The sequence below is a fragment of the Alexandromys fortis genome, unplaced genomic scaffold, assembly GCF_014885135.2.
Source record: "Alexandromys fortis isolate MF-2015 unplaced genomic scaffold, M_Fortis_MF-2015_v1.1 scaffold_61, whole genome shotgun sequence".
Taxonomy (NCBI): Eukaryota; Metazoa; Chordata; class Mammalia; order Rodentia; family Cricetidae; genus Alexandromys; species Alexandromys fortis.
Window position 1 is genome coordinate 3,148,559 of NW_026067962.1, and position 27,595 is coordinate 3,176,153.

Consider the following 27,595-nt stretch of genomic DNA (forward strand, 5'->3'; position numbering starts at 1 on the left):
AGAGAGAGAGAGAGAGAGAGAGAGAGAGAGAGAAGGCAGAATCAGAGAGAAACCATGTAGACACCACAGGAGACAAACACCAGATGCTGTAGAGAAACTTACCAGTAGGCCACAACCACATGGCAATACACAAATTAATAGGAATAATAATAGAATTAATAGAAATAATAGAAATTTAAGATGTAAGAGCTAGCTAGAAGTACACTTATGCTATTGGCCAAGCAGTATTGTAATTAATATAGTTTCTGAGTGATTATTTTGGGACTGGGCAGGCAGGAAATAAACTAATAGTCTCCGCCTACAGTCCTGAACCTCAGACGGATTTCTTCACATCATTCCTGGGTGAAGGCAACACATTCTTGCAAATTGTAGATTAATTTATGGCAAAAATTATGCTATTAGGCATCTCTAAAGCAGCATTCATGCGATCCCCCACTACTATTATGTGATCAGTGCCTAAGAGAAAATTCACTCACTATTTCTGAGGCTTGTAATTTATTAACAACAGCATGGCTATTAAGAATTGCCATACTAACCATAAGGCACAACCTACTAAAATATGGAAATACTGGTGAATGGCTATTGCCTTACCTCCTTTCTTAAGTGCTCTTTGGACATAGTGGCTTCATTCTTATGCCTTAGTGGTGTTCCAACTGGAGGCCTGAGCTCTTCCAGCCTTGCTCCTTAGCCTGGCAGTGGCATATCGACCCCTCCCCATCCTGCCAAACTTTCAAAGGCCCCAACTTCCAGTCAAAGCACAGTGTTCGCTGCTCTCCCCACAGTCCACTGTGTCTCCCCGGCTCCCGTCTGATCCATTTCTTCTTCTCTGTGTGCACCTCTTCCATACAAATCTCCTTCACGCCCATGCTCACAAGCCGCCACCCCCATTCTCAGTTGGTATGCCGTAGGTCTTCCCTTAGGATGCTTCCCAGCTTTCGTTTGGTATTCAAAAGAACAAATGTTCTACCATTTTAGTTCCAACCCTGCATTTTGTTTGGTTTATTTACTTTTTTCATTTTTGAGATTATAATTTAAGTAGAGCATCTCTCCCTCCCCCTTTCTCGCTCTACATTCTCCTATATACCACTCCCTGCTATCTTTTGAATTCATGGCCTCTTTTTTTCCCACTAATTTTTATTGTTTGCACTATACGTACATATGCATTTAACACATTCAGTCAATATAATGCTACTTGTATGTGTGTTTTCATCACTTACTGTTTAACACTGGATAACCAATTGATGGACTTTTCTCCAGGGAAGACTATTTATCCCATTCTCAGCATGCTTTAGCTACCTATAGTTGTGTGTGTGTGTGTGTGTGTGTGTGTGTGTGTGTGTGTGTGTAGGACTGAAGCCTCTTGGTTATTTTTCTGTCAACTTTGGCATGTCATCTATTGGTGGCATGTCAATTGGTGTCAATATAGGTGTAGCTTCTGATGTTGCTAGGAGACACAATCTCACAGCAAACTTTATCATCTGCTGGGTCTGACAATCTTTCCAAATTCTCTTTCACAATTTTTTCCATTTATTTACTTTTGGTGCCAAAAGATGGGCTCTTCGTTATACAGATAATCCATAGAAACTTTAAAATTGTGAAGTAGCTGTGTTTGGTATAAATAAATACTGTGCATTCATGAAATAGAGTCAAGTTGCTGTCATATTATCCTGGCTGTCCTTTACTTTATATGTATTTAAATATACAATATTCCTCACATAAGGACACAATGCCTTTTGATCAAAATATTTCTGATCTGTTACTCTGTTTAAGGGTGGAAGGAGGTATTCTTTAAGACTAGACATACTGACATGCTATTTTTTCCATTGACTTTCTATTCTGTAGCCTGTCCTAACCCTCACTTTAGCATGTCAGTTTCTTTATTACAGTTTTCCCTTGGGTTCCTGAAGTGGCCAGTGAACTGCATTCCCTTGGGGTAATGGAGTGTGTATCTAATATTCAGAACTTTTGCTACCGTTTTAGGATGCCAAAGCATTCTCCTTCTTTGAGGAATATATGCTTATACAATTTCAATGCAGTCTTTCTGCATCTACCTCATCTCACTAGAGGGCATTGTTCCATGTCATGCTTCTTTATTTTTTATACCAATAACTATCTATCTTACAATATCTACACATGGCAACTTGCTAGGAACGAGAGGCCTAAACAGGGAGCAGCAGTATTCTTGAGCTTCTGTCTTTGAAAGAAAATAAGAATTACAGTAGCAATGTTAACAGAGTATGCTCATGGGCTTTGGAAATTCTGCTTGAAAAAAAATGAACTCATGACATCCCACACTTCTTCTTCTTCTTTTTTTTTTTTTCGAGACATGGTTTTTCCGTAGCTTTTGGTTCCTGTCCTGGAACTAGCTCTTGTAGACCAGGCTGGCCTCGACCTCACAGAGATCTGCCTGCCTCTGCCTCCTCAGTGCTGGGATTAAAGGCATGCCCCACCATTGCCCGGCCACACTTCTTGTACTATATAAAACATCTGCTACCATATTTTGTTCTCTGTTTATTTCTGAATATGTAAGTCTACTACTTAGGAAACATTCCCCTGACTGAAAGTAAAACCAGAGAGGCAGGAGATTCATGTATTACCTTTTCATCTCTTGGTTTGAAGTTGCACAGAGGCAAAATATTCTATTTCCAGACTGGGGTATACAGTTAAACACAAACGGTTTTCCCAAGCTGTTGTCAACGTCAATTTCTGCTCCTTCTAATTTTATTATGTCTAGAGGTGGCCACTTCTCTTCATCCTGCAATTGATAAAAACGATGTTCAGTTAGTGGAGAAAATGAAAAAGGAAAGGAAGAAAATGAGTATTTTTAATTGATTATTTTTTTCCAGAAAAAGAAAATAAAGTAAAGCACACTTTGTAGATTATATAATCTTTAGTATATAACACAATATACCAAATTATCTGTAATTCTTAAATACACTTTGAATAGCTGTTATAAAGATGAACTTTATTTATGCCCATTTGGGAAAGTATTGTTAATGTCAGCTTGCCTGTCACCAAAAAGGACATCAAAAGAAACCTGTATCACACACTATACATTATAATGACGTGACATCTAGAGTTGGCACCTACACCATGCTTACTGTGTGTCAGGTCCCCTTTTAAACCATTTCCATCAACTGATCAGCCTGACAAAAGCTCATGAGATAACTAGGTCTGTCATCTCCATGTAATAGAGCAGAGATAGCAATTCAAAAGGACCACAGAACAGTTTCCTGTTAAAAAAAAAAAAAAAAACAAAAAAAAAAAAAAAAAAACGCTTTCACGCACAATGATATTCATGTAAAACTAAAATAATTTTATGGGTAAATAGTCTTTATTTTCATTGATTTTTTTTAGCTATTTCTTAAAATTCCCTCTTCATTAAGATATCTGTTTTTACCACCCCTGCATTGAGATATAACTTACTTCCTTATCATGAAATCATTCACTGTGCAGCTCAGTATCATTGATGTTTAGGAAGTTTATAGGGTTAGGACAATACCATTGTAATCTAGATTGGAAATTGGTACTCCCTTCCCAAATCACAGATGAATAAACATGTTGTGTGTTCTTATGCATTTGGAATTCTTGGATATTTAATATAAGTGGAACCATATAGCTTGTGGGCTTTTTTTTTTACTTAGTGTGATTTTTTTTTAACTTTTAAGTTGCAGGAATTAGCACTTCATTCTTTTTTTTTAAGACAGTGATATTCTATTGTAGAAGATGAGACAGTCTGTTTCCCTTTGTATAAACTGACAGATTTTTTTCCTGGGGCTATTACGAGTAACACCTCTGTGACTATTTGTGCACATATCTTTGGCACATAAGTGAATTGATGCAAGGATCTTCTTCAACTACAAGTAGTATCTCAAACTTTTATGGAGTTTTTGTAAACTATATCTTAATATTCACTGTTTTAGAGAAAGACTATTAGATCAAATGGCATGCTTCAGTATTACACAGATGACATAGAAACAGAATATGATCCCTGTCTTCCATCAGCATCTTTCCGTACCACATCTATGTCTGGCTTCTTGGACCACTGGGATACAAGTGACTATTGGTTTTTGGAATCAATGATGAATGCTTGGGTTATTGAAAATTTTTGCTACTTAGTTGTATTTTCAGGAGCATCTTAAAGGTGAATCAGAAATAGAAATGGAATCTAATGAACTTTTATTGGTGAGCAACTGATGTGTTAACTGAAAGTAATACCCACCGAGTCTGTCTGGAGAGGGCCTACTAAACAGAGTAGGTGATGCTGTCCTTAAGTGTCAGTAAGATGTGGTCACTCAGGGAATTCAGGGTCTTTCCACATCCTTTGATGTAGGAGAATTCAAAAGAGTTTGCTCATGGCAAACTCTACAACTAGGAATAGATCCCTTAGTTATTTAAGAGGTTATTTTCTATTTGCTCAAGTTACGTGTGTATGAGAAAAATGAACAACAACTTAGTGGACTGGGCTTAAAAACCAGGAATACTTTCTCTTACAGGCTCTGCACCATGGCCAAGATGACATTTTTACTAATCTCAGCTGCTGCCTCTCATCCTCCGGTGATGAACCTGCTGTGTCCCTGGTAGCAACTGCAGCGAAACTTTGGTCACGGGGCATTGCAGCAGGTGTGGGATCTCTTGCAACTGTGCTTTCTCGGCTTATTCTTTTATCTCCGTTTCACTGGTACAAGAACCTTTAAACCCCTCTTGGTGAGATCCAGATGTTGAAGAAGAGATTCCATTTGCTCTAACTCTAATACTGCCTGCACTGTGGTGCCAGGCTCATGAATCACATGTTTTCTAGCAATAAAAGACAATTAAACCTGGCTTCAATTTTACTGTCATGCCTTTACAAACAACAACACAAACAAAAAAATCTACTTCCTTAAGCCAAATTCAGTCTTTTACCTTGGCAAAATATTAAATTGCCTCTCTCTGATCCCTTCCCTAACACGCTGCCAAAAGTCTTTCTTAGCTGTGATGGAACAATGAAAATTTCTTCAAGGCTGCATTCCCCACAACTTTATATTCTTTTGTCCAAGGCACAGAAACCCTCTGGCACTGCTTTCTATTCCTGAGCCAGTTCACAGGTTCAGCTGCTGTCTGTGTGAAGGATTGATTAAAATAGCATGGATGCTGAGGGGATTTAACCAGGAATTGTTTAGAGATGTCCAGAAGCTATAGACTGAGAATAAAGGAACTCGGGCTGTTTGTAGCAGAAGACCTTGGATAATGTTGGGGTTGTCTATTATGGAAATTATATTTTTTACAGAATGAATCCCAAAGGTCAGAGTGTTCAGACATGGGAAACATCAAGAGATAATGATGACAAAAACCCAACCTAGAGTGAATGTGCTTCTGAAATAGATTGTCTTTATGGAGAAGAATAAAGACAAAACAAAGGCATTTGTGTTTTTGAGGATTTCTGCTAAAATAAAACTATCTGCAGATGCCTTTGAATTTCTGTTTTGGTCAAAATTTTGGTTTTAATATGATAGAAATTTGTTGTTGACACATCTAGTCTTTGAAAAGAAAAAAATAAAATGGGGACACTGGGTGTATGTTTCGTTTTATCTGGGTGTACAACCCTGAAATCCACTTTTTCAGAAGGCAAAGAAAAGCATGAGAAAGAGATCATTCTGAGTGAAGAAAAACAGAGTCAAGACAAATCTAGACAGAAAGAAAGACTGTCTTAAAGGGGAGCATCCCAGGAAAGGTGAATACATTGGAGAGCTGAGAAGCAATGAAATTGGAGGGTTGAAATAAAATTGTGGAATGTCCATCAGAACTTTGTTAATGACACTGGGCACCCATTATCTCTAGTTTGAAACAACTTCACCCTTCCTGCAACTAAAACCACCATTCCTTGATGGTCATGAGAAGATGCTTATGACTGACCATGTCCTAGGATCAGGGGAGAAGTCAAAGGCATGGGTGAGAAGGAAGGAGGGGAAGGGAGGGCTTTCATTGCTGTGCCTTTTGCTATTTTTGTATTGTGGAGAAATAGAAGCCATGACTCTTGAGGGACTACAAGCCCCTCCCTAGATTATTTGAGATTGCTTATGTATGCATTCATTTATTTGTTTGTGTTTCATTTTTCTTCTGCAGGCAAGGCAGGATGCAAATGACAGAAAACAGAAAGTCAAATGAACATGAAAATCACACCCTTGTTTACGTGTAATAATAGTTTCTCAGTTAATGCGTCATGATTTTTGACCTTCCCTTTTACTTTGGTTAAAAAACAATGAGATGGAGGCAATTTCACTGCAACCATTCACATTTTAAAGCAGAAGTACACTCATAAGGTATTTCATCTTTCCAGAGAGCTATGGCTCGTTCCCTGTTTTTATAAAATTCCCTGGCTGCAGATGTGACATCAACAGAGGTAACTGGCTGCCAACTGAGAATTTTGTGCTTTCTTTGTCAGTTTGCCTGAAGTGGGGAATCAGGTTTGCAGTGTGATAAATACAGGCTGACTGCACCATGTTGTTTCCTGGCAGCAGCCAGATTCCAAGCTCCAGGAGGCCCTGGGAGCCCTTGCAGCTAAAGGAGTTTGTTGTCATGGGAGTTTTTGCAGCTAAGGGAGCTTGTTGTCTTTGGGCAAATCCTGATGCTATGCCCAGACAAACAGGTTTCTTCTTGAAAGTTATCCAAGAGGAAGGTTACCAACAGTATTTGAGTTTGGACTACCCAACTCTACAGCCTTGAAGAGAAATTTATGTTCTCAATTGAATGGCCTAGTTGTTACATTTTCCTTGGCTCCCAAATTACTCCTAAAAGTATACCCACTACCATGCAATACTTATCGTTACAAAAGGAGACTGAAGGACTGGAAATGGTGGCATATGCCTTGAATCGCAGTACTTGCGCAATGTAGACAAGATTATTATGAGATTGAGGCCTGTCTAAACTACACAGGGAGTAGAAGGAAAACTAAAGGTGTATAGCAAGACCTTGTCTCCACACTCACACTGTTAAAAATTAAAAAGCTGTGAAGCAGTGAAACTGAATTAACAGCCTGGAAGTCTTGGGTCAAACAAAAGCATTTTGTACCATATGCTCTTTGATGAAATGCTTGTTTTAAAGTGCCCTGTCTAAATGCACGATAGGGCTCACATATTCTCCCAGGATATTTTCCAAGGACGCCAGTGGACATGTGAAACAGAGAGTGCTTGATGCTGGTTATAAATATTTTCTTCATGCCTTGCAATGTTGCCATGTAACACAAGACTTAGTTGATCCTTCAGGGTTTTGTGCCACACATTCGCATCAATACGTCTACACATTATGAACATAATTAACTAAAGTAATAAGCACAAAACCATGTCACCATGACAGGGAATCTGATCATTGAAATGGCTACTAGGTGACTAATAGCAGGGTGGTCTATAGAGTGTAGTACACTAAAAATGTCATGCTTTATGTCCAGAGAGGGATGCAGTGGGATGATAAAATACATTGCATTGCTCAGAAAGGCTGGCAATATGAGATGGATTATTTGTTTCTGGACTTTTTCCTTTATGGTTTTTGAAACACAGTTGACCATAGGCATGGAAACACCGAAACCTCAGAAAGTAAAATCATAGGTAAAAAGGGACTACCATGGTATTTATTTTTTTGGTATATGGACTCTGCAGCCAGAGAAGTGGTGTTTGAATACTCCTTATACTACTCAGTGGGTCAATTAGTGATTTGCTATTGACTTCATAATCACCCCGTGCCCAATTTCTTTTCTGCAAAGTGAAACTATTATTATTATTGCTATTATTATTTTTTGGTTTTTCAAGACAGGGTTTCTCTGTAGATTTGGGGCCTGTCCTGGAAATAGCTCATGTAGACCAGGCTGGTCTTGAACTCACAGAGATCTGCCTACTTCTGCCTCCCGGATGCTGGGATTAAAGGTATGTGCCACCACCTTCAAGCTAAAATAGAATTAAAGAGTTAACCAGATGTAAAGTGTTTAAGACAATGCCTGACTATTTATAAATGGCATATAAATGTTTGGGCTAAGAAGTTCCCGCCACTCTCTGATAAAGGCCAATTACATGACAGAGAACCAGGCTTTCTTATTGCTGAATTGGCCTAGAGAGGTAACTACTGAATCTTTGTCAAGCCTGCCTTTCCCATGCCTAGATTAACAACCTGAGCATTGATGAGTTGTGCTGATATTTTGTTTGCACTCTAACAAATAAATCTTACATGAAGATCAAAGTGCAGAGTTAAACTACTAGTTAGCCATAGGAGCCAGGCAGTAGTGGAACACAGCTTTAATCCCAGCACTTGGGAGGCAGAGGTAGACAGATCTCTAAGAGTTTAAGAACACCCTGGCTACAAGAGATGGATCTAGTCTAAAAGAGAAAGAGTGCCAGGCGGTGGTGGCTTCCACATTTAATCCCAGTACTTGGGAGTCACATGCCTTTAATACCAACACTAGGGAGGTGGAGCCAGGAGAGGATATGGCTGAGTGGAGAGAGAAGTGTAAGGTGGGAGAAACTGAGCAAGGTGTCATCAAGCAGACCCCCAACACCTGGATTCACCCCCAGAAAAAGAGGCCACTGCCCTCATGGTCCTATCCATTAGGTGAGCACCTGGTAAGCTGGTATGAGTGGAGAAGTGGACATTACCAGAACTTAAACTTAAGTTGCTCAAGGAAATCACCAGAAATCTGCTTAAGGAAGGACAGACATGGCCCTCTGTGAGCCCCTGGAACAGCCCTGGGAAGCACTCCCAGAGTGTACTCTCTAGTTGATCAAATAACTGATATGCTCAAGTTCTTGACATTTATACCAGTGTCTCAGATCATCCAGCAGTTAATGTTGACTCTTCTGCCTTTCAAAGTGTGGGCTAATATTCAACACCAAAATAGGCTCTACCACTCCATCCCAGAGATCTAGACACAGAAGCCAATCAGTTATGAATAAGGACTGAGTGTCTCTTGTTGGCCTTCTGGTACTTTAATATGGCAATCCTTTTGAGTCTTGTGGATGTTCAGAAGAGCCTAAAAATGCTGTTTCCTACTCTGTAGCCCTTGAGACTTTCTCTAATTGTAAGTGAAGCTAGTCCAGGGCTTTCCTTGGATAAAAATGACATGGTCAGAATTCCTAGACAATTCAGATGGGGTGCTAGTCCAGATTTCTGCTCTGCATGCTCTTCTATGATCTGTGAAGGTAGACATTTGAGAATCTAGTTTTTTCTTCCCTAAGAGTTACTCAAAACACTGGACCCCTAAAGAAGATGGCTTCACCAACTACCCAATCAAATAGAATACCACCATCTCTCTTATGTCACACTGGACTTCCTCCTGTTCCCAAGTACCAGTTGTGGCTTAACTAAGCACTAAGAGTTCTAATGGCTGTCATGATGCAGACCTCATGTTCTCTGGACTTCACAGCATCTTCTGTAACCTGATACCCTGCATACCACTGACCTGCAGCATACCTGTTTCACAACCTAGGTTTACCTGAGCGCTGTTATTTTGCTTTTGTTGTGGTTTTGTTTCCCCAGAGACTGTTGATTTGTTCTGACTGGGCACGCCAACATCCAGTGAGCCCTAGCAAACTTTTTCAATGATTTCTGAATTCTTCCCTCCAAATACGTCCTTTGTGAGCCTCTTTCTTCTGTCTTAAGATATCTTTTAGGGATCCCTATTTACAACTATAATCACAATTTCTCTTTTATATTCTTAGGCAATAATTCTTTGTATTATATTTCTTGTTTGTGTTAAATTTCATTTTTTTGTTAAGTTTGTAAAAATTGTTTGGTCAAACAATTCTATGTGTTCTAAGGAAGGTGACCTTTCAGCCATGATTAATATTTGAATGAAAAGAATTTGAGTTAAACAGTTCAGGCTTCATAATTTGAATGGGCTTCACCCAGTTGTCTGAAGGACTCAAAAAGAAATAATGACATTCTACAATGAAGAAATTGGTCTTTTCATCCTCCCTCCCTCCATTCCTTTTTTCCTTCTTTCTTTCTTTCCTTTCTCTCTATCTTCTTCTGTGCTTGGGATCAGTTCCAGAGACTCGTGTGTTCTGCCCAACCACTAAGTTACCTACCAAACTCCACCAAATACAGTCTATCTACTGCATTAACTCAGATTGATATAGTATGAGACCATCAGAAATATACCCTTGAGGCTTTCCCCTGGTTTTCCAACCATCTTTTTTTATGACTGTCACGAATAGAAGAGTAGGGAAGTGTCACAGGATCATGCCATTCTTCTCCATGCCTCTGCTCAAGTTCTCCATCACTTTCCCATTTCCCGTCATCCATTCCAGTCCCAACCATCCTTCAAGGTCCCTGCTTAAATTTCTTTTCTTCCTGAAATCTTGCCTTTGTAACTTCCATCAATCTCTGTCCTCTCACAAAGCATGCCTGTGTCTCGCTACTCAGTGTTGAATTATGTAGGCGGTATGCGGATCTTCTTTTAAAAAGATGATGTGGAGCTCTTATTGTGCGCAGGGATTCTGCTATGTACTTTTTTCCCCATAGTGAATTTTAAGTAGGAGAAATGATGCTAATGGCACTAACAATAACTTCCTGAGTATGAACTATTTGCCAGTCATTTTTACATGATCCTGTTTCATGCTGTGACTTGGTAAAACACCCTCTATATTTTGTGTGTGAGGAAAATGAAGCCTAATGTCTTGTCTGTGGGCATGAAGATGAAAGACTCTTCTGCAGAGGGAAAATTTGTTCAGGTCAGCCTGATGTTTCCGTCTTAGGAGGTTGGAACACAACCAACAGAAACATTGTGAGAAGTTTATCCAGATAAAGCAGTTGAGGGAGCAAAATTAAACTTTCAATTTTCATTATTCAGGACTATGGCTACATAGATATTAAATAGAATTTATCACTTTAAACATTTTGAGTGAAACCATCCCCATCAATCATCTTAAGAACACTCTTTGTCATCACAAGCTGAAACTCCAAGTCACCAACATTGAATCTCTTACCCCAGTTCCTGGCAGCCACTCCTGTATTTTCTCTTTCCATGACCTTGACCACTTGAGAATCTTAGGCAAGGGTAGCATACAGTATTTGAACTTTTGTGACTAGCTTAGTTCACTTAGCATAATGTCTTTAAGGTTACAGAATGTGTTAGAATTTACTTTCTTTAAAGAAAATGTGATAGGAGCTGTAGCGGTAATTTGGCAAAAAACATCATGTATTGTTCTTTCAGCGGACCGAAGTTTGATTCTCAGAATTCATGTTGAATGACTCCCAACTGACTGAAACTCTAACTCCAGGGGAATCCAGTGTTGTCTTCTGGCTTTCTGTACTCATGTGCATACATGCAGACACATAGACACCCACATACTTATAGACAATTAAAAATAAGATAAATATGTTAAAGATATAATAATATTCCACTGAATATCTATCATCTATCTATCTATCTATCTATCTATCTATCTATCTATCATCTATCTATCTATCTATCTATCTATCTATCTATCTATCTATCTATCTATCTATCTATCTATCATCTCTATCATCTATGTATCTATCATCTATTTATTTTTACCTGTCATCTATCAATATATATACTTAAGTTGCTTCTACCTCTTGGTGATTAAGAATAATGCTGCTTTACACACACATCTATAAGTAACTGTCCAAGTTTCTGCTTTTATTTTCAAGGCTATATTCCCAGAAGTGGAATGATTGGGCCATATGGTAATTGTACTTTTTATTGTTGAAGAGCTGCCATACTTTTATAACAATCATTATATCATATACTTTACCAGCAGGGTACAAAGGTTCCAATTTTTCTTTATCCTTTCCAGTACTCAATACTTGTTATTTCATAGTTTTTAAATAATTGCTATTCTAATGGGTAAGAAATTATGTATTGATGTATTTTTTATTTTCTTAATTATTAGAGATGAGACACTGAGTTCTTTTCCCCATGCTTGTGGGCAATTTGTACATCTTTGGAGAAATTGCTACTAAATTCCTTTGATCATCTTTTTAAATCAAATTTTTATCAATTAATTTTAATGGGCATTTGCCACATATAAGGTATTACTATGAAAATATATATTTATTGTAAAGTGGCTATTCTCTCTCTCTGTCTTTCTGTCTCTGTCTCTGTCTCTGTCTGTCTGTCTCTCTCTCTCTCACACACACACACACTTTGGTGGTTTGAATAGGTATGACCCCCATACACTCTTGTGTTTGAATTCCTGGCCATAGGCAATGTCACTATTAGGACGTGTGAAGTAGAATATTTTTGTTAAAGTAGATATGGTCTTATTGGAGGAAATCCTTTACTGTATGGGTGGGTTTTGAGGTTTCAAATGCTCAAGCTACACCAAATATGGGATACATATGCTTCTACTGCCTGTAAACAAGAGGTAGAATTCTCAGCTTCTTTTCTTGTACTATGTTTGCCTGCATACCACCATGAAGATAATAGACTAAACCTCTGTAAGCTAGCCCAAATTAAATATTTTTCTTTTTAAGAGTTGTTGTGATCATGATGTCTCTTCACAACAAAACTCTATGACCTAAGACACACACACACCTTTCTGTGAAAAGATATTTAAACTCTATTATTCATGAATTTTGTTATTTAATCATCTCTTCTGGAACATTCTCCATCATAACTCTATGGTTGTGCTTTCTTCACAACCAACATATAATTAAATATTTTCTTTTTTCCCCTTCTGAGGCATGAAATGAGATTAACAAATTGGAAGTATGGTTTATTGTTCACAAGTAAGAGTCCATAAGATACGGGTACCCCTTTATCAAAAGATAGACACATAAATATAAACAAGGCAAGAAAAAATAACTCATGCTAACTTCCTATGTGAAATCTTAGTGCATCTGAAATTTATAGTGGTCTGCTGAATCAGTATCTTTAGTTAATGGCAGAGAATCCTTTCATAGATATCTCAGAAGAGAGACCCTGTCTGTGAGTTACAGTGAAGCCCCTGTAGGGAGGTTAGAAAAAAGATCAGAGTACTTATCTCTACAGTGGTTGCTTTGTCACTGGCTAGGAATTTCGACCTTTTTCTTTTGTCTAATTTCCAGAAGTCACCTCAAAGACTCAGATACTATCAATTAGGCAATTTTACTAGTCCAGTGATTAAAATAATACAAATGGTTTCTGCATGGTATTTAACTTTTTCTCCAGTGAAAATTACTCATTGGCCCAGATTCTTCTTCCTGAAATATTTGTCCTAATGCTCCTTAATGATTCCGACAACATTACAAAGCAGTATACGATGAGCACCTCAGTCACTGTGTTCTACAAACAACAACAACAACAACAAAAAAAAAACAGGCAAGTGGAGTTAAATGATTTGACTAAGGAAATGCTGTTAATAGATGGAAAAATCAGGATGTGAATCAAAATTTACTCAACCACTGTCTCCATGAAATGAGATTTTTTTATAAATGTCGGACACAGTAAATGTCATATTCATATTAACCCTAGGGGCCAGAGATGACATTATGCTGATTTCTTAGTGGAGAGTAAAGGTTTCATAAGCTCCTTAGGGACTCACAGTGTCTTGACAACCTAGCACTGGCCTTCTTAATCTCTTGTTAGAAAAATCTGTTTTTTTTTTCCCTTAAATCTTATAGATTCTTGTGCCTAATAAGCTCATCAGAGTAGGCTTCTGCTGCTTGCCCCATGTTGGAGCTGGGGCAGTGCTAGGTCCTGAGGAAATGCTCTCTTAGCAGCTGATGAGCTCTGAAGGAGATTGCACTCATTGGACTCAGCATGACTGTTTCTTATGGTTTAAGTACCCGACTTCTTACTGTGTTACTTGGCAATAGTGTTTGTCACTCATTATAGAAATGAGTAGGCTTCATTCTGACTCTGTTAATTTCACCTCTCCCTGAAGCTGGGGGAATGGTTCTTCTAGTAGCATTGCCTCATTTTAATACTTAGGTCTCCTCTAAGATGGAAGCCTGGCTTTGTAGGGCATTCTACTCAGGACAGATGATTGAAGATGGGGGACTTCAGAATGTTTAAAGATGCAGCAAAGGTGTTCCAATCACTGCATCTAGACCAAGGCTTTGGGATGTAGTATAGATTTAGTATGTATTCTGTTCAGTATTTGCACAGAAGCAGAATTGACTGGTTCTAGTCTTACCTTCAAAGAAAAGCATGTTGAACCCCAGAACCAAGTGATATTTTCTTACAAAGTATTTTAACTGGATGAGTTACACTTTCATTCTACTAGCAAAATACTAAAAAAAAAAAAATGTAGGACTTCTCTGGCTGGTATCTGGGGGCAATAGTTTAGGATGGGAAAATGTGATTTGGTGAAAATACTGTCAGTTACATTAGCAATAAGAAGAGTTATTATTTGGTTTTCTACCTATTTTTCTTCCAAGGATGGTAATAACTACTTTACATGTGTGAATTTAGATTGCCCCAATATCTTTAAGACGTCATAGTCACCTTTTATCCCAACCTGAATTATGCAAATTTAGAATAGTATTCTATAATCATCATACACAAAATCATAAATAAGGTAAATACAAATCCACAAATCAGGTTAAAAAAAAAACAAGAAATTTACAACATATGGGCTATGAGAACTTTGCTCAGTCTGTGGCCTCAGATATTATTACCTTAATTTTTTTTAACTGAAGTACCTGCCATTCTTGGTGAAGACTAGTTTCATATTTTGTCAGCATTAAGGATTATGTGCCATGTATAAAATGCTGTCATCTCAGGGTAACAGCAGAAATTATGGGCAGGGTATTCCTTCTAAAGAGGGTAATAACTACACGATTATTTGTTGGATTTGGACAGAGAAAAGTAAGGGTCTCCAGGAAGAAGCTGAGCAATCATTTACTTTTGGAAAGTGAGCTTACCTAGTCTTTCATCTTTTCACAGCCTCGGGACAGGGTCTGTACTTCCAGCTGAGGTCACTTGATACCTTGCCTGGTTTAACTGAATACATCTGAGAGCTGTTAATTTTATCTTCTGATTCTTGCTCTTGGATTCTCTTCCTTTCTCATTGCTTCCCTCCCTCTTTCCTTTCTTTCAAGAAGTATCATAGACATGCATACACATACCTTTATATATCAGTTATATATAAATTTACACTTTTAAACAACTGTAAGCTCACCAGAAAACACGCAGTCACCCTCCATATTGGTAGAGAGTTGTTTCATGGTCCATTTGTGGATAGCAACATCTGAAGATTATTAAGCCCATCAAAAATGATGCATGACTTATATACAACCTATGCAAACTCACCTATATATTTCAGATCACCCCAAGTTATCTAATACAATATACATGTTGTGTAGTAATGATTATGTTGTATTACTTAGATAATAATGAAAAGAAGAAAGTATACATGTTGAGTACAGGTACAATTTTTCGAATACTTTTGTTATTGGTTGGCTCCAGACAGAGGTGTGGAGGGTAAACTGTAATGTAGAGAACTTCATATGTACACCCTTTACTCTGTTCCATACGATGGGAACACTTCATCTATCTGTAGCCTGCTGCATTTTAGTACCTAAGGATAAAAGTCTATAGTGGGATGCAGTTTCTTTTCTTCTGGCCCAAACACAAAGAAGGTGTCATGATGTACTAAGCAGAAGGATATAATCCTGCTCTTAAAACATTTTAATTGTTGCACTTTGAGTTTGTGTGTTACAAATAAGTTATTGTAGAGTGTAATTGGACTGTGGTCCGTTATTCCATTAATGCATGACCCTGATTCAAATCACCTTCCTTGTCATTGTGGGACAGTCTTTCGCTCTTGCTGCTTAGCCTCTTCCTAGTGTCAGCTACCCTTTACTCTTGACAGGTTGTGGGTCATGGGTACGAGACCGTAAAAGTGGGAAGGAGGCATCTGATACATATGGAAGTGTAGCACTAATTCATTAATATAGAACACAGCAATACATCAAGACCAAGATAGTGGGTAGAAAACAATTAAAAAGCATTTAATCTTTACTTTAAATGGGGAGTCTGGGATTTTTTTATGTAGTTCTAGATTGCAGCCAGCATACTTCAAGCCCAATTTAATGTTCTTTTATAGCCCACATTCTCAGAGCAGAGTTAGACATGAAGATGAATAATTACCACTCAATAAGAAGCTTCAGGGGGCGTCTCCTTGTCAAAGGTAGCACTAGTTCCTACTATTGTTATAGAAATCTTCTTTAGGCTCTTTTTTTTTTTTTTTAAAAAATAGGACTTGACAAAATTAAGTCACAAACTGCTCTACATTCTAAGTGGTCTGTTCTTACAGAACCAGTATCTAGCCAAAAGCTGGCTTTAAGGTGGCCCCCATCATAAAAGTAGCCTCTGATTTTCAGGTTTCAGAAGGACTTGATTCTGACATGCTCTGCTTCCAACTAAATGCATCTCTAGCTTTCCTAGCTCTAACCTTCAACTTCTGCTTTGTTATTCATTCATTGCAGTTGAACTATCACGTCTCTCATGAGACCCCTAGACTCTCACCCTGAGGCCTTTATAGTTTTTTGATCTTTGTTGTTCTTTCTCTAGGACATGACTGGCTACGACTGTCCCATCATTTAGTGAGACGGTGGTCTCTCCTCAGAGAAGTGTACCCAAATGGCTGTTCCTATTTGACATTCATCCAACTCTAGTTCTGTTCTTTTAACTGTGGTTATCACTCTTAAAGCTAACATTCTATTTAACTTTCTACTGATACAAAAATGATATTGCCCCATAAGAACAAGTAGCTTTCTTCATCACTTCTGTATCCTTGCTACCTTAAACTATGCTTAACGTTCATTCGTTGAATTAAAGAAGACATTTTTTTAAAATAAACCCTGGGATACTGGATGTCATGTTTTGTGCCTAAGCATTCCCCTTTATCCATGCTTTCAACATCTTCAATGAGGGATGGTTCATTTTCCTCTCTCACAATATCTGGGAAGGGCAGGCTGCTGTAAGACTTCCTGAATGAATGTGAAAAAGCAAATGGTACTGAAAACTCGCTTTCTTTTATAGAACGAATAGACACAGCATTAAGTCAGAGAGATCAGAACTAATAGCTGGCACAGAAGCCCCACTCCACTTAGCATTCCCTGCGTCTGAAATGTGGCATCCCAAGTGGACCTTAGTGCTCATCAGAGTAATTCCCTTTAGGCCTTTGTGATGAAACATTTCTTAAATTAGAAGCTAGGGCTAAAGGGTTTTTTTTTTCCTGAAGAATTATTTATATTTATTTTACACCTATGTTTTGTCTGCTTGTGAATAAGTGTACCATGTGCATGCAGTGCCTAAAGATGCACGTCTCTCTGCGAAGGCAGTGTTGATTATATGGCTTGGCAGCACAGCTGGTCCCCAGTAGGGTTTCTTCTCTTCTCTGCCTCTCTTCTGTCTTCCAGTTGAGATTTTAAAAGCAGCTGTAAGCCTCAGTAAGAGACCTGTGGGCAAAGACCACAGCCTGAAACCTCGCACATAGAAATGCCTCATTACAGTCAGCCTGGTGGGTCCCTCTTTGGCACAGGCAGAGTGTGGAGAGTAGTGCCCAGGAAGGTCTGAGAAGAGGCACTGTGTAAGAAAATGATTGCTTTTCTTCTTTTCTACTATGAAAAACATCATGCCCACTTCCTATAAAGAAGTTATATGCAACTGGAATTATGCTTTCTCTACCAGTGAAGGCATCCACACTTGTTCTACTTCTATCCTCGGTCTTGCTGTTATGCTTGTTAGGGCATAGCAGAGCAAAGTTTGCCATAGACTGGCAGATTCTGGGCTATGAGCTATTTTTCTAGTGCCTAGATGTTTCTGGCTGGTAAGTTTCTTATCTGTCAAATTGGTCACCTAGTTTAGCAGCCCTGACTGTTGAGGACTGATGGTTGCAATGTGCCAAGTAGTACCCAGGGCTTCCTACTTCTGCCAAAGCAAAGAGTGGTTTTGGAACTAAGGGAATCTGGCAAGTCCAAACAGCCTTGCTTCCAACACATACCTCCAAGCTTCTCTCTTTTTCTCAGTATGCATCACTGTTATTTCCAGAGGTCAGCATTGTTAGGATTGCTGGAATCACATGCCCACAGGTCTTTCAGTTTCTTTGGTGCCTCTTCAAACCATCCTTACATTGGAATCTGTAGGCATTTTATTAGTCTCTTGCTGCTGCTGTAATAAATATGCCACAATACAGTGGCTTAAAACTAAAAAGAGGGGTTGTCTTTACATTCTGGAGGCAAAGTCTGAAATTAGTTCCATTGTGCTAAAGTAAACATATTGATGTGGGAATTATATCTTCTGGGGATTGTGGGGGAGAAGCTACATCTTTACCTTTTCCAACCATAGTGGCTGCTTGAATACCTAGTTCATCAGTCCACCTTCGTGTCCCTTGTCACACTCATCTTTCTATCTCCCTCTCAAAAAGACTCTTAAGATGACACTGCATATGTCTGGAAAATCTAGGATAGAGTCTACATCTCGGCACTCTTAACTAAGTTGATCATATCCGCAAACTCCCTTTTGCTGTAGTACATACCATAAAGCCTCTCTAGACTCAGTTATAAATAATTTCAGCATCTTAGGGAGAAGTTCAATATAAAATATATTTCTCATCTTTCTATGTTTCTGACTTCTGCCATTCAAACTGGCTCGCAGAAGTCATAAGTGCTGAATTCGCTGGTGAGAAACAGCGATGAATCTCAATATTTACTGTAAGGTTATCAAGAAGATCTTATGTTGGTTAGGTAGCTCTTCCAAAGACTCTGATAGTCAAAAATTCTGAGTCCCTCTTAAAGAAGAAACCAGCTTCCTTAGATTTACAAGACTAGTGGGTGAAATTCAAATATAGATTTACTGAGACCCAATTTAGTACTGTTGGTTTTAAAAGTCTCTACACATAAGAAATAACACAGCAAAGAGGCCAGATCTAGAACCGTGGCTGAGAATTAAGTCCTGACCATGTCACTGAGCATTTGTGTGAGCGCATTTGTACTTCTCTAGCACATATTAGCCCTTGGAAGAACAAGAAAATAAGATAAGCCAAGTGTTCAATATAATACCTTGTGTTAAAGCAAATGCTTTCCATGTGGTAGATCCAAGTAACAATTAAGAGAAAACAATGACCCATTTGTGGGGGGTGCATTTTTACTTTTCTTTTTCATCTTTTTTTTTTGCCATTCTCTAATTTATAAAAAACTGAGTGAGAATCTTGGTACATATACTTGTCCAAGTCTGTGATGTTTTTCATCATCATTTCTCGTTACAGTTGTGTTCAAGCTCAAAGTTACTGCAACAGGTTTCCTCATCAGAAATGAACATTTTGCAACTCACCCAGAACTTACAGGAAAGAGACAAAGTTTGCCAGTACAGAAATACTCTTTGGGGAAACAGCTCATGTGGATGGTAAAGAAGGGAGGAAAGATGATCGAGATTCCCTGGGCAAATGACAGAAAATTGCTTTTCATTTTCCTAAGACTGGCATCCTTGTGAGACACTTCCAGAAGGCTATATATTTTCTACCCACCCACCCCAAGAACAGTGAGGGAAGCATCCACCTCAAGCCCACATGCTAATAATTTCTTTCAAGGCCAGTAGTTCATGCTATCTGGTTTAAGAGACAAATTGTAAGAAACGAGCAACCTCCAAAAAATCTTCATGACTTTCAGAATAAATCTTAAGCATTACCAATGTTTTGCAATTATCCATGCTTCCTTTTCACCTAACCTTCAGAGATCCATTTCTTGATCTAGTTCACAATTCCTATTGGCTCAGTATACTCTTTTCTTCATGGAAAAGGTTCTGGTAGCAACTTCCTTACAGTGGGAATTAAGTGCACCTTACAGAAACCTCTATATTCTCAGAAAAACTCCATGAGAGTTCTCCATTTCAGGAGAGCAGAGTTCTGAAGACCTAGAATCCACCATCATATGGCATGGTTTGATGGTCTCTGAGTAGTAAATGCACCAGCACATGGTGTGGATTGATGATCTATGACTAGTGATACAAGCCGTTGGGATGGGCTAGACTTTAAAGAGAATGCCAGAAAAATAAGAGAGACCTTGACAAGTTATACTTAAAGTTTTTACTGATTAGTAAGTTTCCAAATACTCAAATGATGTCTTTCCTGTGGAAATTTTGATCATTTAGAATTGTTTTTATTTCGTTTTGAGAATTCCATATAATATACTTTGATCATAATTCCTCTCTTCTAACTCCTCCATATTTGTCCTCCAACCCTACACATCCAACTTCACCATGTTTCCCTCTCTCTGTAAAACAAAACCAAACAAAACTATACCAAATCAAAGTACAAAAACATGAAGAAGTTAAATAAGCGCAGTCAGTTTAAGCAAGAGTTTAAGGAGTCTCCATTTCCTGTGTAGAAACCTTTTTGAGACATGCCTAACTCCCAGCTAGATACTCATGACTCTTTCCTTTCAGTTCCGTTATCTAATTTTTGCCAAACAACTTCTGTGTGTGTAAACAGTTTAGTGAGGAAAGCGGCACATAGAATAATGGGGTAGGGGTAAATATGACCTGAAGATCCCGAGGTCTCATTCAGGAGGCTGTGTTTTAGCAAAGTGTAGGAACTGAAGTTGAGAGTTACCAAGGAGAAGGAAATGGCCAGGATTTTTGTGTGCTGGGGTAGCAGTATATGCTGTGGGTTAGATGAGAAAAATTAGAAAAGAGGCATTCCTAGGGCAGGTTTGAAGGTTAGGTTCAGACTGCATAAATTATAACGGCCAGACTGAAGGGTTTGCCTTTGTTTTATGAATGAAAAGGGATTACTGAAACTTTTCAGACAAAGATGTGATACAATTTCCTATTATTTGTAAAAAATCATAGAGAGGAGCCAGACACATATTTAAGGTATAACAAACCACATTTACCACTTATATCCCTTAAAGAAAACATTTTTAATTTCTTCCTAAGAAGGCATTTTATCCTCAAATGAATGGATTACTGAGGAAATAAGATAAAAACAGAGAATTATATGCAAGGCAGCATTTTGTTCTTTTGTATCTTACAGTTTAGAACATTGTCTGTAGAATGACTGTTCATGGTCAAGTTTATAAAAGTGTGAAGGAGGGACCAGCTGTCTTAAAGCCATAATTGAGTTCCATTCACACAATGGGATATCAACTGATTTAGAAACAGAGTCTCAGATTAACTCCAGTAATGCCGTATTACATAGAGTAGCAAGGAAGTCTGATTTTGTATCTAGACAGAGTCTGCTCTCAGAGATCTCGAAGGTACAATTCCCATTCTAAGCCTCGCTATTCCCGAAATGGAATAACGTTAACTATTCTCATGGTTGCTAGGATTAAATGTTTCTTGTGTGCTTCCTGGGTTCCTATTTTGTGTATAGTAAGCTCTCAGCATGTTATTTTTACTATTTTATATATCTCTTTTAATAAAATGTGATGATGAAAGAAAAATCTTTTATTTTCTTTTAGCTTATTCATTTAGCACATAATGGTTTGTAAGGAACAGTAGATATTTGTTATCTGGGGATTCCATATTTATGAATCTGCCTACTTTCTAAAACTTATTTATAACTCTCCCAGATCAATACTCACCCAACTGTCATGGTAGTTTCTTTATTTTTTTATTGTTTATTTTGTTTTAATGCATTTTCTTTTCATTTTGTTTGCTTGAGTGATGATTTCACTAATTGAAAATGACCCCTAACTATGGTGCTGGAGTGCTGTCCAGTACAAAATACAGAGTATTCCCATGAACAAAGAGGTAGTGCTGTTTCCTATATACCATCCATAGTAGGTATGGCTCAGGCATGAAGTAGTGAAAGATGTTGTGTTCAGTACAATAAACCAACTACATATTTAAATGGGGGGGGCATATTTGAAAAGAAATGTATGCAAAACATGGCTAGGTGTTGGTTAGTTGGTGAAAAAAACGTGATCTGTGCCCTGCAGGAACCCAACACTGGGTTTTCTTGAGAAGCAGTGATACTGTTTTCACAAATCTCTGGGTTCCTGACGTAAGAGAACCTAGCTCCCAGAAAGAGTGAGATCACCGTATATAGGAAATTTGTTCCGGTTACAATGATTATGACATGTGATATGTTGGCTTTGTATAAGCATTGTTAAGAATATGTATATTTTGCACATTGAAGACTATTGCTTAAAATTTCTAGCAACTTTCTTTTTTTCTACTTTACACAGCCCAATTATGTTTATCTCATTTGCTTTAGTTTGTATAGCTGTTCATTGGACATTCCTAATTTATACAACCAACTTTATGGTAAGAATCAAAACAAAATATAAAAGGTGAGCATTTTCAGTATGTTTTTCCTTGCATGTTACCTGAGGCTGCTCATAAATGTCAGTAACACTAAGTTATTTGTTGTTCTTAAGCTCAAACGATTGAATAATGATTATATACCTGCAAAGAACAACAACAACAGCAACAACAACAGGCAACAGTGGTCTTGAAAACAGTCAAACCCTTGCATTGAATTAGGCCCTGTGGATATTCAGAGCACATAAGCTCAGGGCTGTGTCTTCAGTGCATCAGCAGGAAAGCAGCCTCAACACTGTGTTGCAATGGCTGCTTTCTTTCAGCTCCAGCACTAGGTATTTCAAAAAAGATCTTTTTCATGTTTTCAACGTTTGCTTTGCTTCTGGTAGAATTGCAGAACTTAGGAACACACTGTCTTTGAGAGTCACTGTGTCCAGGAAGAAAACTGAAAGCACTAATAAATGGGTGGTGTCATTGACACCACCGGCCTTTGGCAGTCATTTAGAGTTTTAAACTACCCAGGTTAAGACCATGGCATCCTTGTGATACATACCCCAGAGACTGAGCTATAGAAAGAAAATTATGTAATTTCTCTTTTTATAGCTAAAAGTAGTTGCCCAAAACATAGTATTAATTAAGTGTTAGGAATATTTTACGTTGCCTGTCTGTGTTATCATCATATAGTTTGCACTTCTGAGTCACAACTTGATTACTTTAAGCCTGAAACTCTACTGACTAAAAGCAGGCTGTGAGTTCCACAATATGGAGGTGTGACCCCACACTCACAGGCAGATGTGTGCACGTTCTCCTCAAGACAATGCTAACTTAGTTTGTGGTTGAGTGTCTGGATTAATTAGCTTTCCTTATTTTAAAAAAAAATTACAATGCTTTTTGCGCTGTGTGGCAGTGATCATAGCAATGTTTTGCCTAACATTGAAATGTTTATGGCATAACAGAAGGATTGTTAAACTTAGGGATGAATCATCCACTTGTAAGTTTCCTTATTACTAAGAAACACTTAATAATCAGTCCTCCACATTTACTGATGAGTGTGTGTGTGGAGGTGTGTGTGTGACAGAGAGACAGAGAGAAAGAGACAGAGATAGAGATAGAGAGAGAGATAGAGAGAGAGAGATACTTGTCAGTCATGTGCTACAGTGAATATTTCAGGGAAAATGAGATGTGATTTGCCTCTTGAAAGTAAAGGCTACATTTTACTTATAGATGAGAAAAGAATTCCTTTAGAAAGAAATTCATGATATAGAGAAAACACTTTGGAATATTGCTAATGTTATTGGCTAAGTTGGCTTAAATACTGGGATTCATTAATGAAAAAAACATACCCACATTATAAAGGCATTTGGGTCTCTTAAATAAGATGTTTTGTTCAAAATCACTCCCACTTCCTAGTTAGTTTGTATGAATGACTGACTGATTGACAGCAAGGAGGGTGGAAATTTACTATCTAAATTTAACAGAAAGGCTGTCAAACTTAAGAATGAATCATACATATATCTCATTCCTTACTACTAATAAAAACACTAGTAACAACCAGTCCTCCACTTTCGCTGCTTGAGACCATAGATGTGGACCTTGATCTAGAGGGCTCAGCCAGTGAAACACTTCCTGCTACCTCTGTGAAATGTTTGTTTTAGTCATTAAAAAGATTATGTAGAAAAGTAAGTTAAATTTTGAATTTGACCTTTGAATTCTCATCTAACAAACAGTTAAAGATGTTTAAAAACAATGAGTCACATTCAATAAAGTATTTTTAACGGCAACATTTTAAGATAAGAGAGCACAATAGATTTTAGCTGTGGTTTCTGAATGCTGATGGTTAACTTTAGTCCTTTGCACTTCTGTCCTGTACAGGTAATCATTGGCTTTTTTTCTCAGTATATATCCCCCACATAGCCTCAAAGGCAAAGGGCATTGGAACGCTAAGCCTATCTTGGGTGATCTGGTTCTGAGTTTTCCAAACTTCTCTACCAATTTTCTTGGTTATTACTAACCATGTTATAAACTTTCAGAACAACTTCAGAACCATCACTATTCCCTTCCAATAATGCAAAAGAATATTCAGAAAGTTTTGGGTGTACCTTTTAGCTGTGTTTTCAATAGTCAGTTTATGTCTATAGTAAAAGAAAAATCTCAAAGCGGTGGGCCCTCTGGTACGTCCTAAAGTGTGCACAGCATTTTCTGTAGCCAACATCATCTTATTCTCACAGGAAATGAAATTAATGCATGGGAACTCCATGAGCACATGATCTGTTGAAATTTTCTTAATATTTAGCATAAAGTCAAGGAAAGAAGACCTATTGTGCTTTTATCTCTTTAAAGTTTCTTTGATCAAAGCTGTGGTGTTTGGTGAGTTACTAGCAGGGACTATCAGTTTGTGTACGTGTGTTCATATCTGCAGCACACAGGTCAGCAGAGCAGCCACAGTCAGTCTGAGAGGAAATCTGGCACACTTCCTGACCCCCCCCCCGGTATCTTTTATACTTTTCTGTTAACAGTTTCCTTCATGCCCCTCTCTCCATACCACATCAGCTGTCTTCAATTTGTTATGAAACTTTATTGCCAGCAGGTAATCTCCCCTTTTCCTCCTCCACCTATAAGGAAGTCAATCAATGGAGACTTGGCATTCACCTTTGAGAGAGGTTAGCTTCTGGTATGCAGCAACAACAAGTGGACTTTGATCCAGGAAGAACGCAGCATATTATTTATTACGGACTATTCAGAAGGAAAGTAGAGAGACATAGAGATTAAGATTGGGTTTAGCTACAAAGGCATTTCAAAGACATGCTCATAAAACAAGAAAATTCAAAGACTGAAATGAAGTAATGAAATTAGTAAGGTGGTGGCAAGAGAGACCTCTGTGGGTGAGGGGCAAAGGCAAGGCTGCCTCTAGAAAGTGTGAGTGATGTCACAATGTTCTCCCACAATGTGCAAATCTAGACATTGGTGATCCGGGATCTGTGAGTCCAGTGATGACTCAAAACGTGACCTAGACCCTTGAAGAATCTGTAGGGTCCTGCTCTTCCTCATCTTGGGGATTTCAGACACACATTTTGAAATGTGTGAATCAAATGATGTAAGATTGCAAGCAAACCAACTGTACGGAAATACCATTATTTAGCCATTAGAGAGAACGATAGGAAAATGATAGTATCTACTTCATTGATAATGTACTATTAGAACTGGTTCCTTGTAGTAGTCAGGGAGCAATATCAGAGGGTATCTAAGTGCTAGAGATGGTTTATGACTGGAAAAAGGAGCAAGAAAAGGAGGAAGATGTTAGACAAACAGATATCATATTAACATATGCTTGAGGTCAGTCTTCTTGCCTGAGTTCTTAGTCCCACTACCAGCAATCAGTTTCTTCTCTTTCAGATTATCTCTTGAATTATCTAACTCTCTGACTTAATTAAAGGTGTCTGCTTTACCTTACACCCAAGCCTCCAGTATCACCCCATAGCACTAAAGAATTTTTTTCACTTGTACTTCTGAAATCATAGACAGCACTCAAGTACAGTGCAGTTCTTTAGTCTGAATTAAGTTTTGTCAGCATCTGTCTGTCCTCAGTCGTGATGTAACCAAGGGGATCCATTTCCACCTTTCTGGTTGGTCCCAACACAAGTCTGTCTAGCTTTTCCTCACCCTCTTCTATCTACTTAGGATTCTCTTTGTCCTATTTCCAGATACTCTTGCAATTCCTACCCATTTTCCAAGTTTAAGATCAATTACCATTGGTTATGAGAGGACAAACTTTTTATTATTCAGCCTTGCTTCTAAAATAATGATTATCCACAAATACAAGTTTATCAGTAAGAACATTTAAAAATTAATGAATGAGAAGATTAAACATGGTGCTTTGGAGAGGACCTAGTACCATAAATTAGAAAATTGAGAAGACAGGGTTAGACATATTGCATTTCAGCAGACTAGAACTCATGTTGTAGGTTCATGTGTTTTTATTCATTAGCCCTTGTTCCAATTATCATTATCTCCTCACTCAGCGATGATATTCTGACACAAAGACCCAACAATATTGGTCACAGTCAATTTCACAGTGGTGAAATGAATTTCATTCCTTTTTATTTGTTTATATTTTTTAGAATGAGGACACTTTTAATGTATTCTTCCACAGTTTTAACTTAGGGTTTCCTTTTCTAGAATCTGGCCTATCTGTATCCTGCATGAGATTCTGGATTGACATTCTCGTACTAACCAACTCTGGCTTCTCTGTTCCCATAGCACCCATTATAGAACAATACAATCTCATGGCTGCTGATAGTATCACATCTGATAAATTCACTGTTCCCTATAAATTATTCAAAAGCAATTTCAACTTAGCAGAAATGAATTTCCCTTTCCATGAAAAGACAAGTTTAGGTCACTTTCGCTTTAAAATAACCTAATGATATTGAAGACTAAATAGACAGATACAGAATATTTATCAAGAAATTTTTGGTTTGAAGGCTAAACTGACCTACATACATAACCTTTTGCCAGATTCAAATGCATCTTGATATCTAGATGAAAGAACTGGGGAAGAATTAATATTAAACTGACCTTGAGCTTCTTCTATTTCTGATAAAAAAATTTCACATTGCAGATGTTCCTCTCTGTGATTTCTGAACACAGTGTTCATAGCTAGATCAGGCATTCCTATTGCAAGCTTTTTATTTTAAGATTCCTGGAGTAGCATTTTGTGTAACTCATTCAATACTATAATTCTTAACAATGTAATAAATTCATCTGACCACCACACAGAATAGCAGAGGTGCAAAGAGATTTAGGAGCCTCAGCCTATTTTGCCCTGTCATTGTGGTTGGCCAAAGCAAACAGGAGATGGCAGACTGTGCCATTATGCAATATTTAGGACAAGGATGACTCAGTTTAAATTGAAACTTTATCTTAGTTCTGAAGTAAAAGGGCAGATCTGCAAGCAGACACTTTTTATGTAAACAATGAGGACAAATATATCCCAAAGGGAAAAATGCAAAGGACACTTGTACCTCATGGATAATTTATCTTAATAGTGCACTCTTGAATGTTTCCTTCAAGATTTGTGTGTGTGTGTGTGTGTGTGACAAATAAAGGCATTTTAATGGGTTTATTTTCCTTCTGTTGAAGTAACATATATTTTGTTCAAGTGAGAGGAGAGTATCCCTACGAGAAATAGAGCTGTAAAATATTTTCTATCCTGATGACCTTTTGGGTTGAAGTCTCTAAAGATGTATGCACAGGAGTTCAGTAGTCCTTGAAAAGTGGTTTTCAGACATCTGGACCAAGGTTTACAAAAGCACTATTGTGGCTGCTGTCAGTTACAAAATCCTAGGAAGTTCAGTACAAGAAAGAAGTCAGAGCCTTTCTTGCATGTTTCTGAGGATATAGAAATAAGAAAGG

General features: G+C 38.0%; 1 protein-coding gene across 1 annotated transcript in view; it reads right to left on the bottom strand.

The window, feature by feature from the left end:
* The window catches only part of LOC126508318 (uncharacterized), a 141,658-nt gene that overhangs the window by 16,172 nt on the left and 97,891 nt on the right, over window positions 1-27,595 (bottom strand). Inside the window, exon 8 of the mRNA XM_050153507.1 lies at window positions 2,598-2,755. Within this exon, the coding sequence (XP_050009464.1) occupies window positions 2,598-2,755 (158 nt within the window). The remainder of the gene's footprint in view (window positions 1-2,597; window positions 2,756-27,595) is intronic.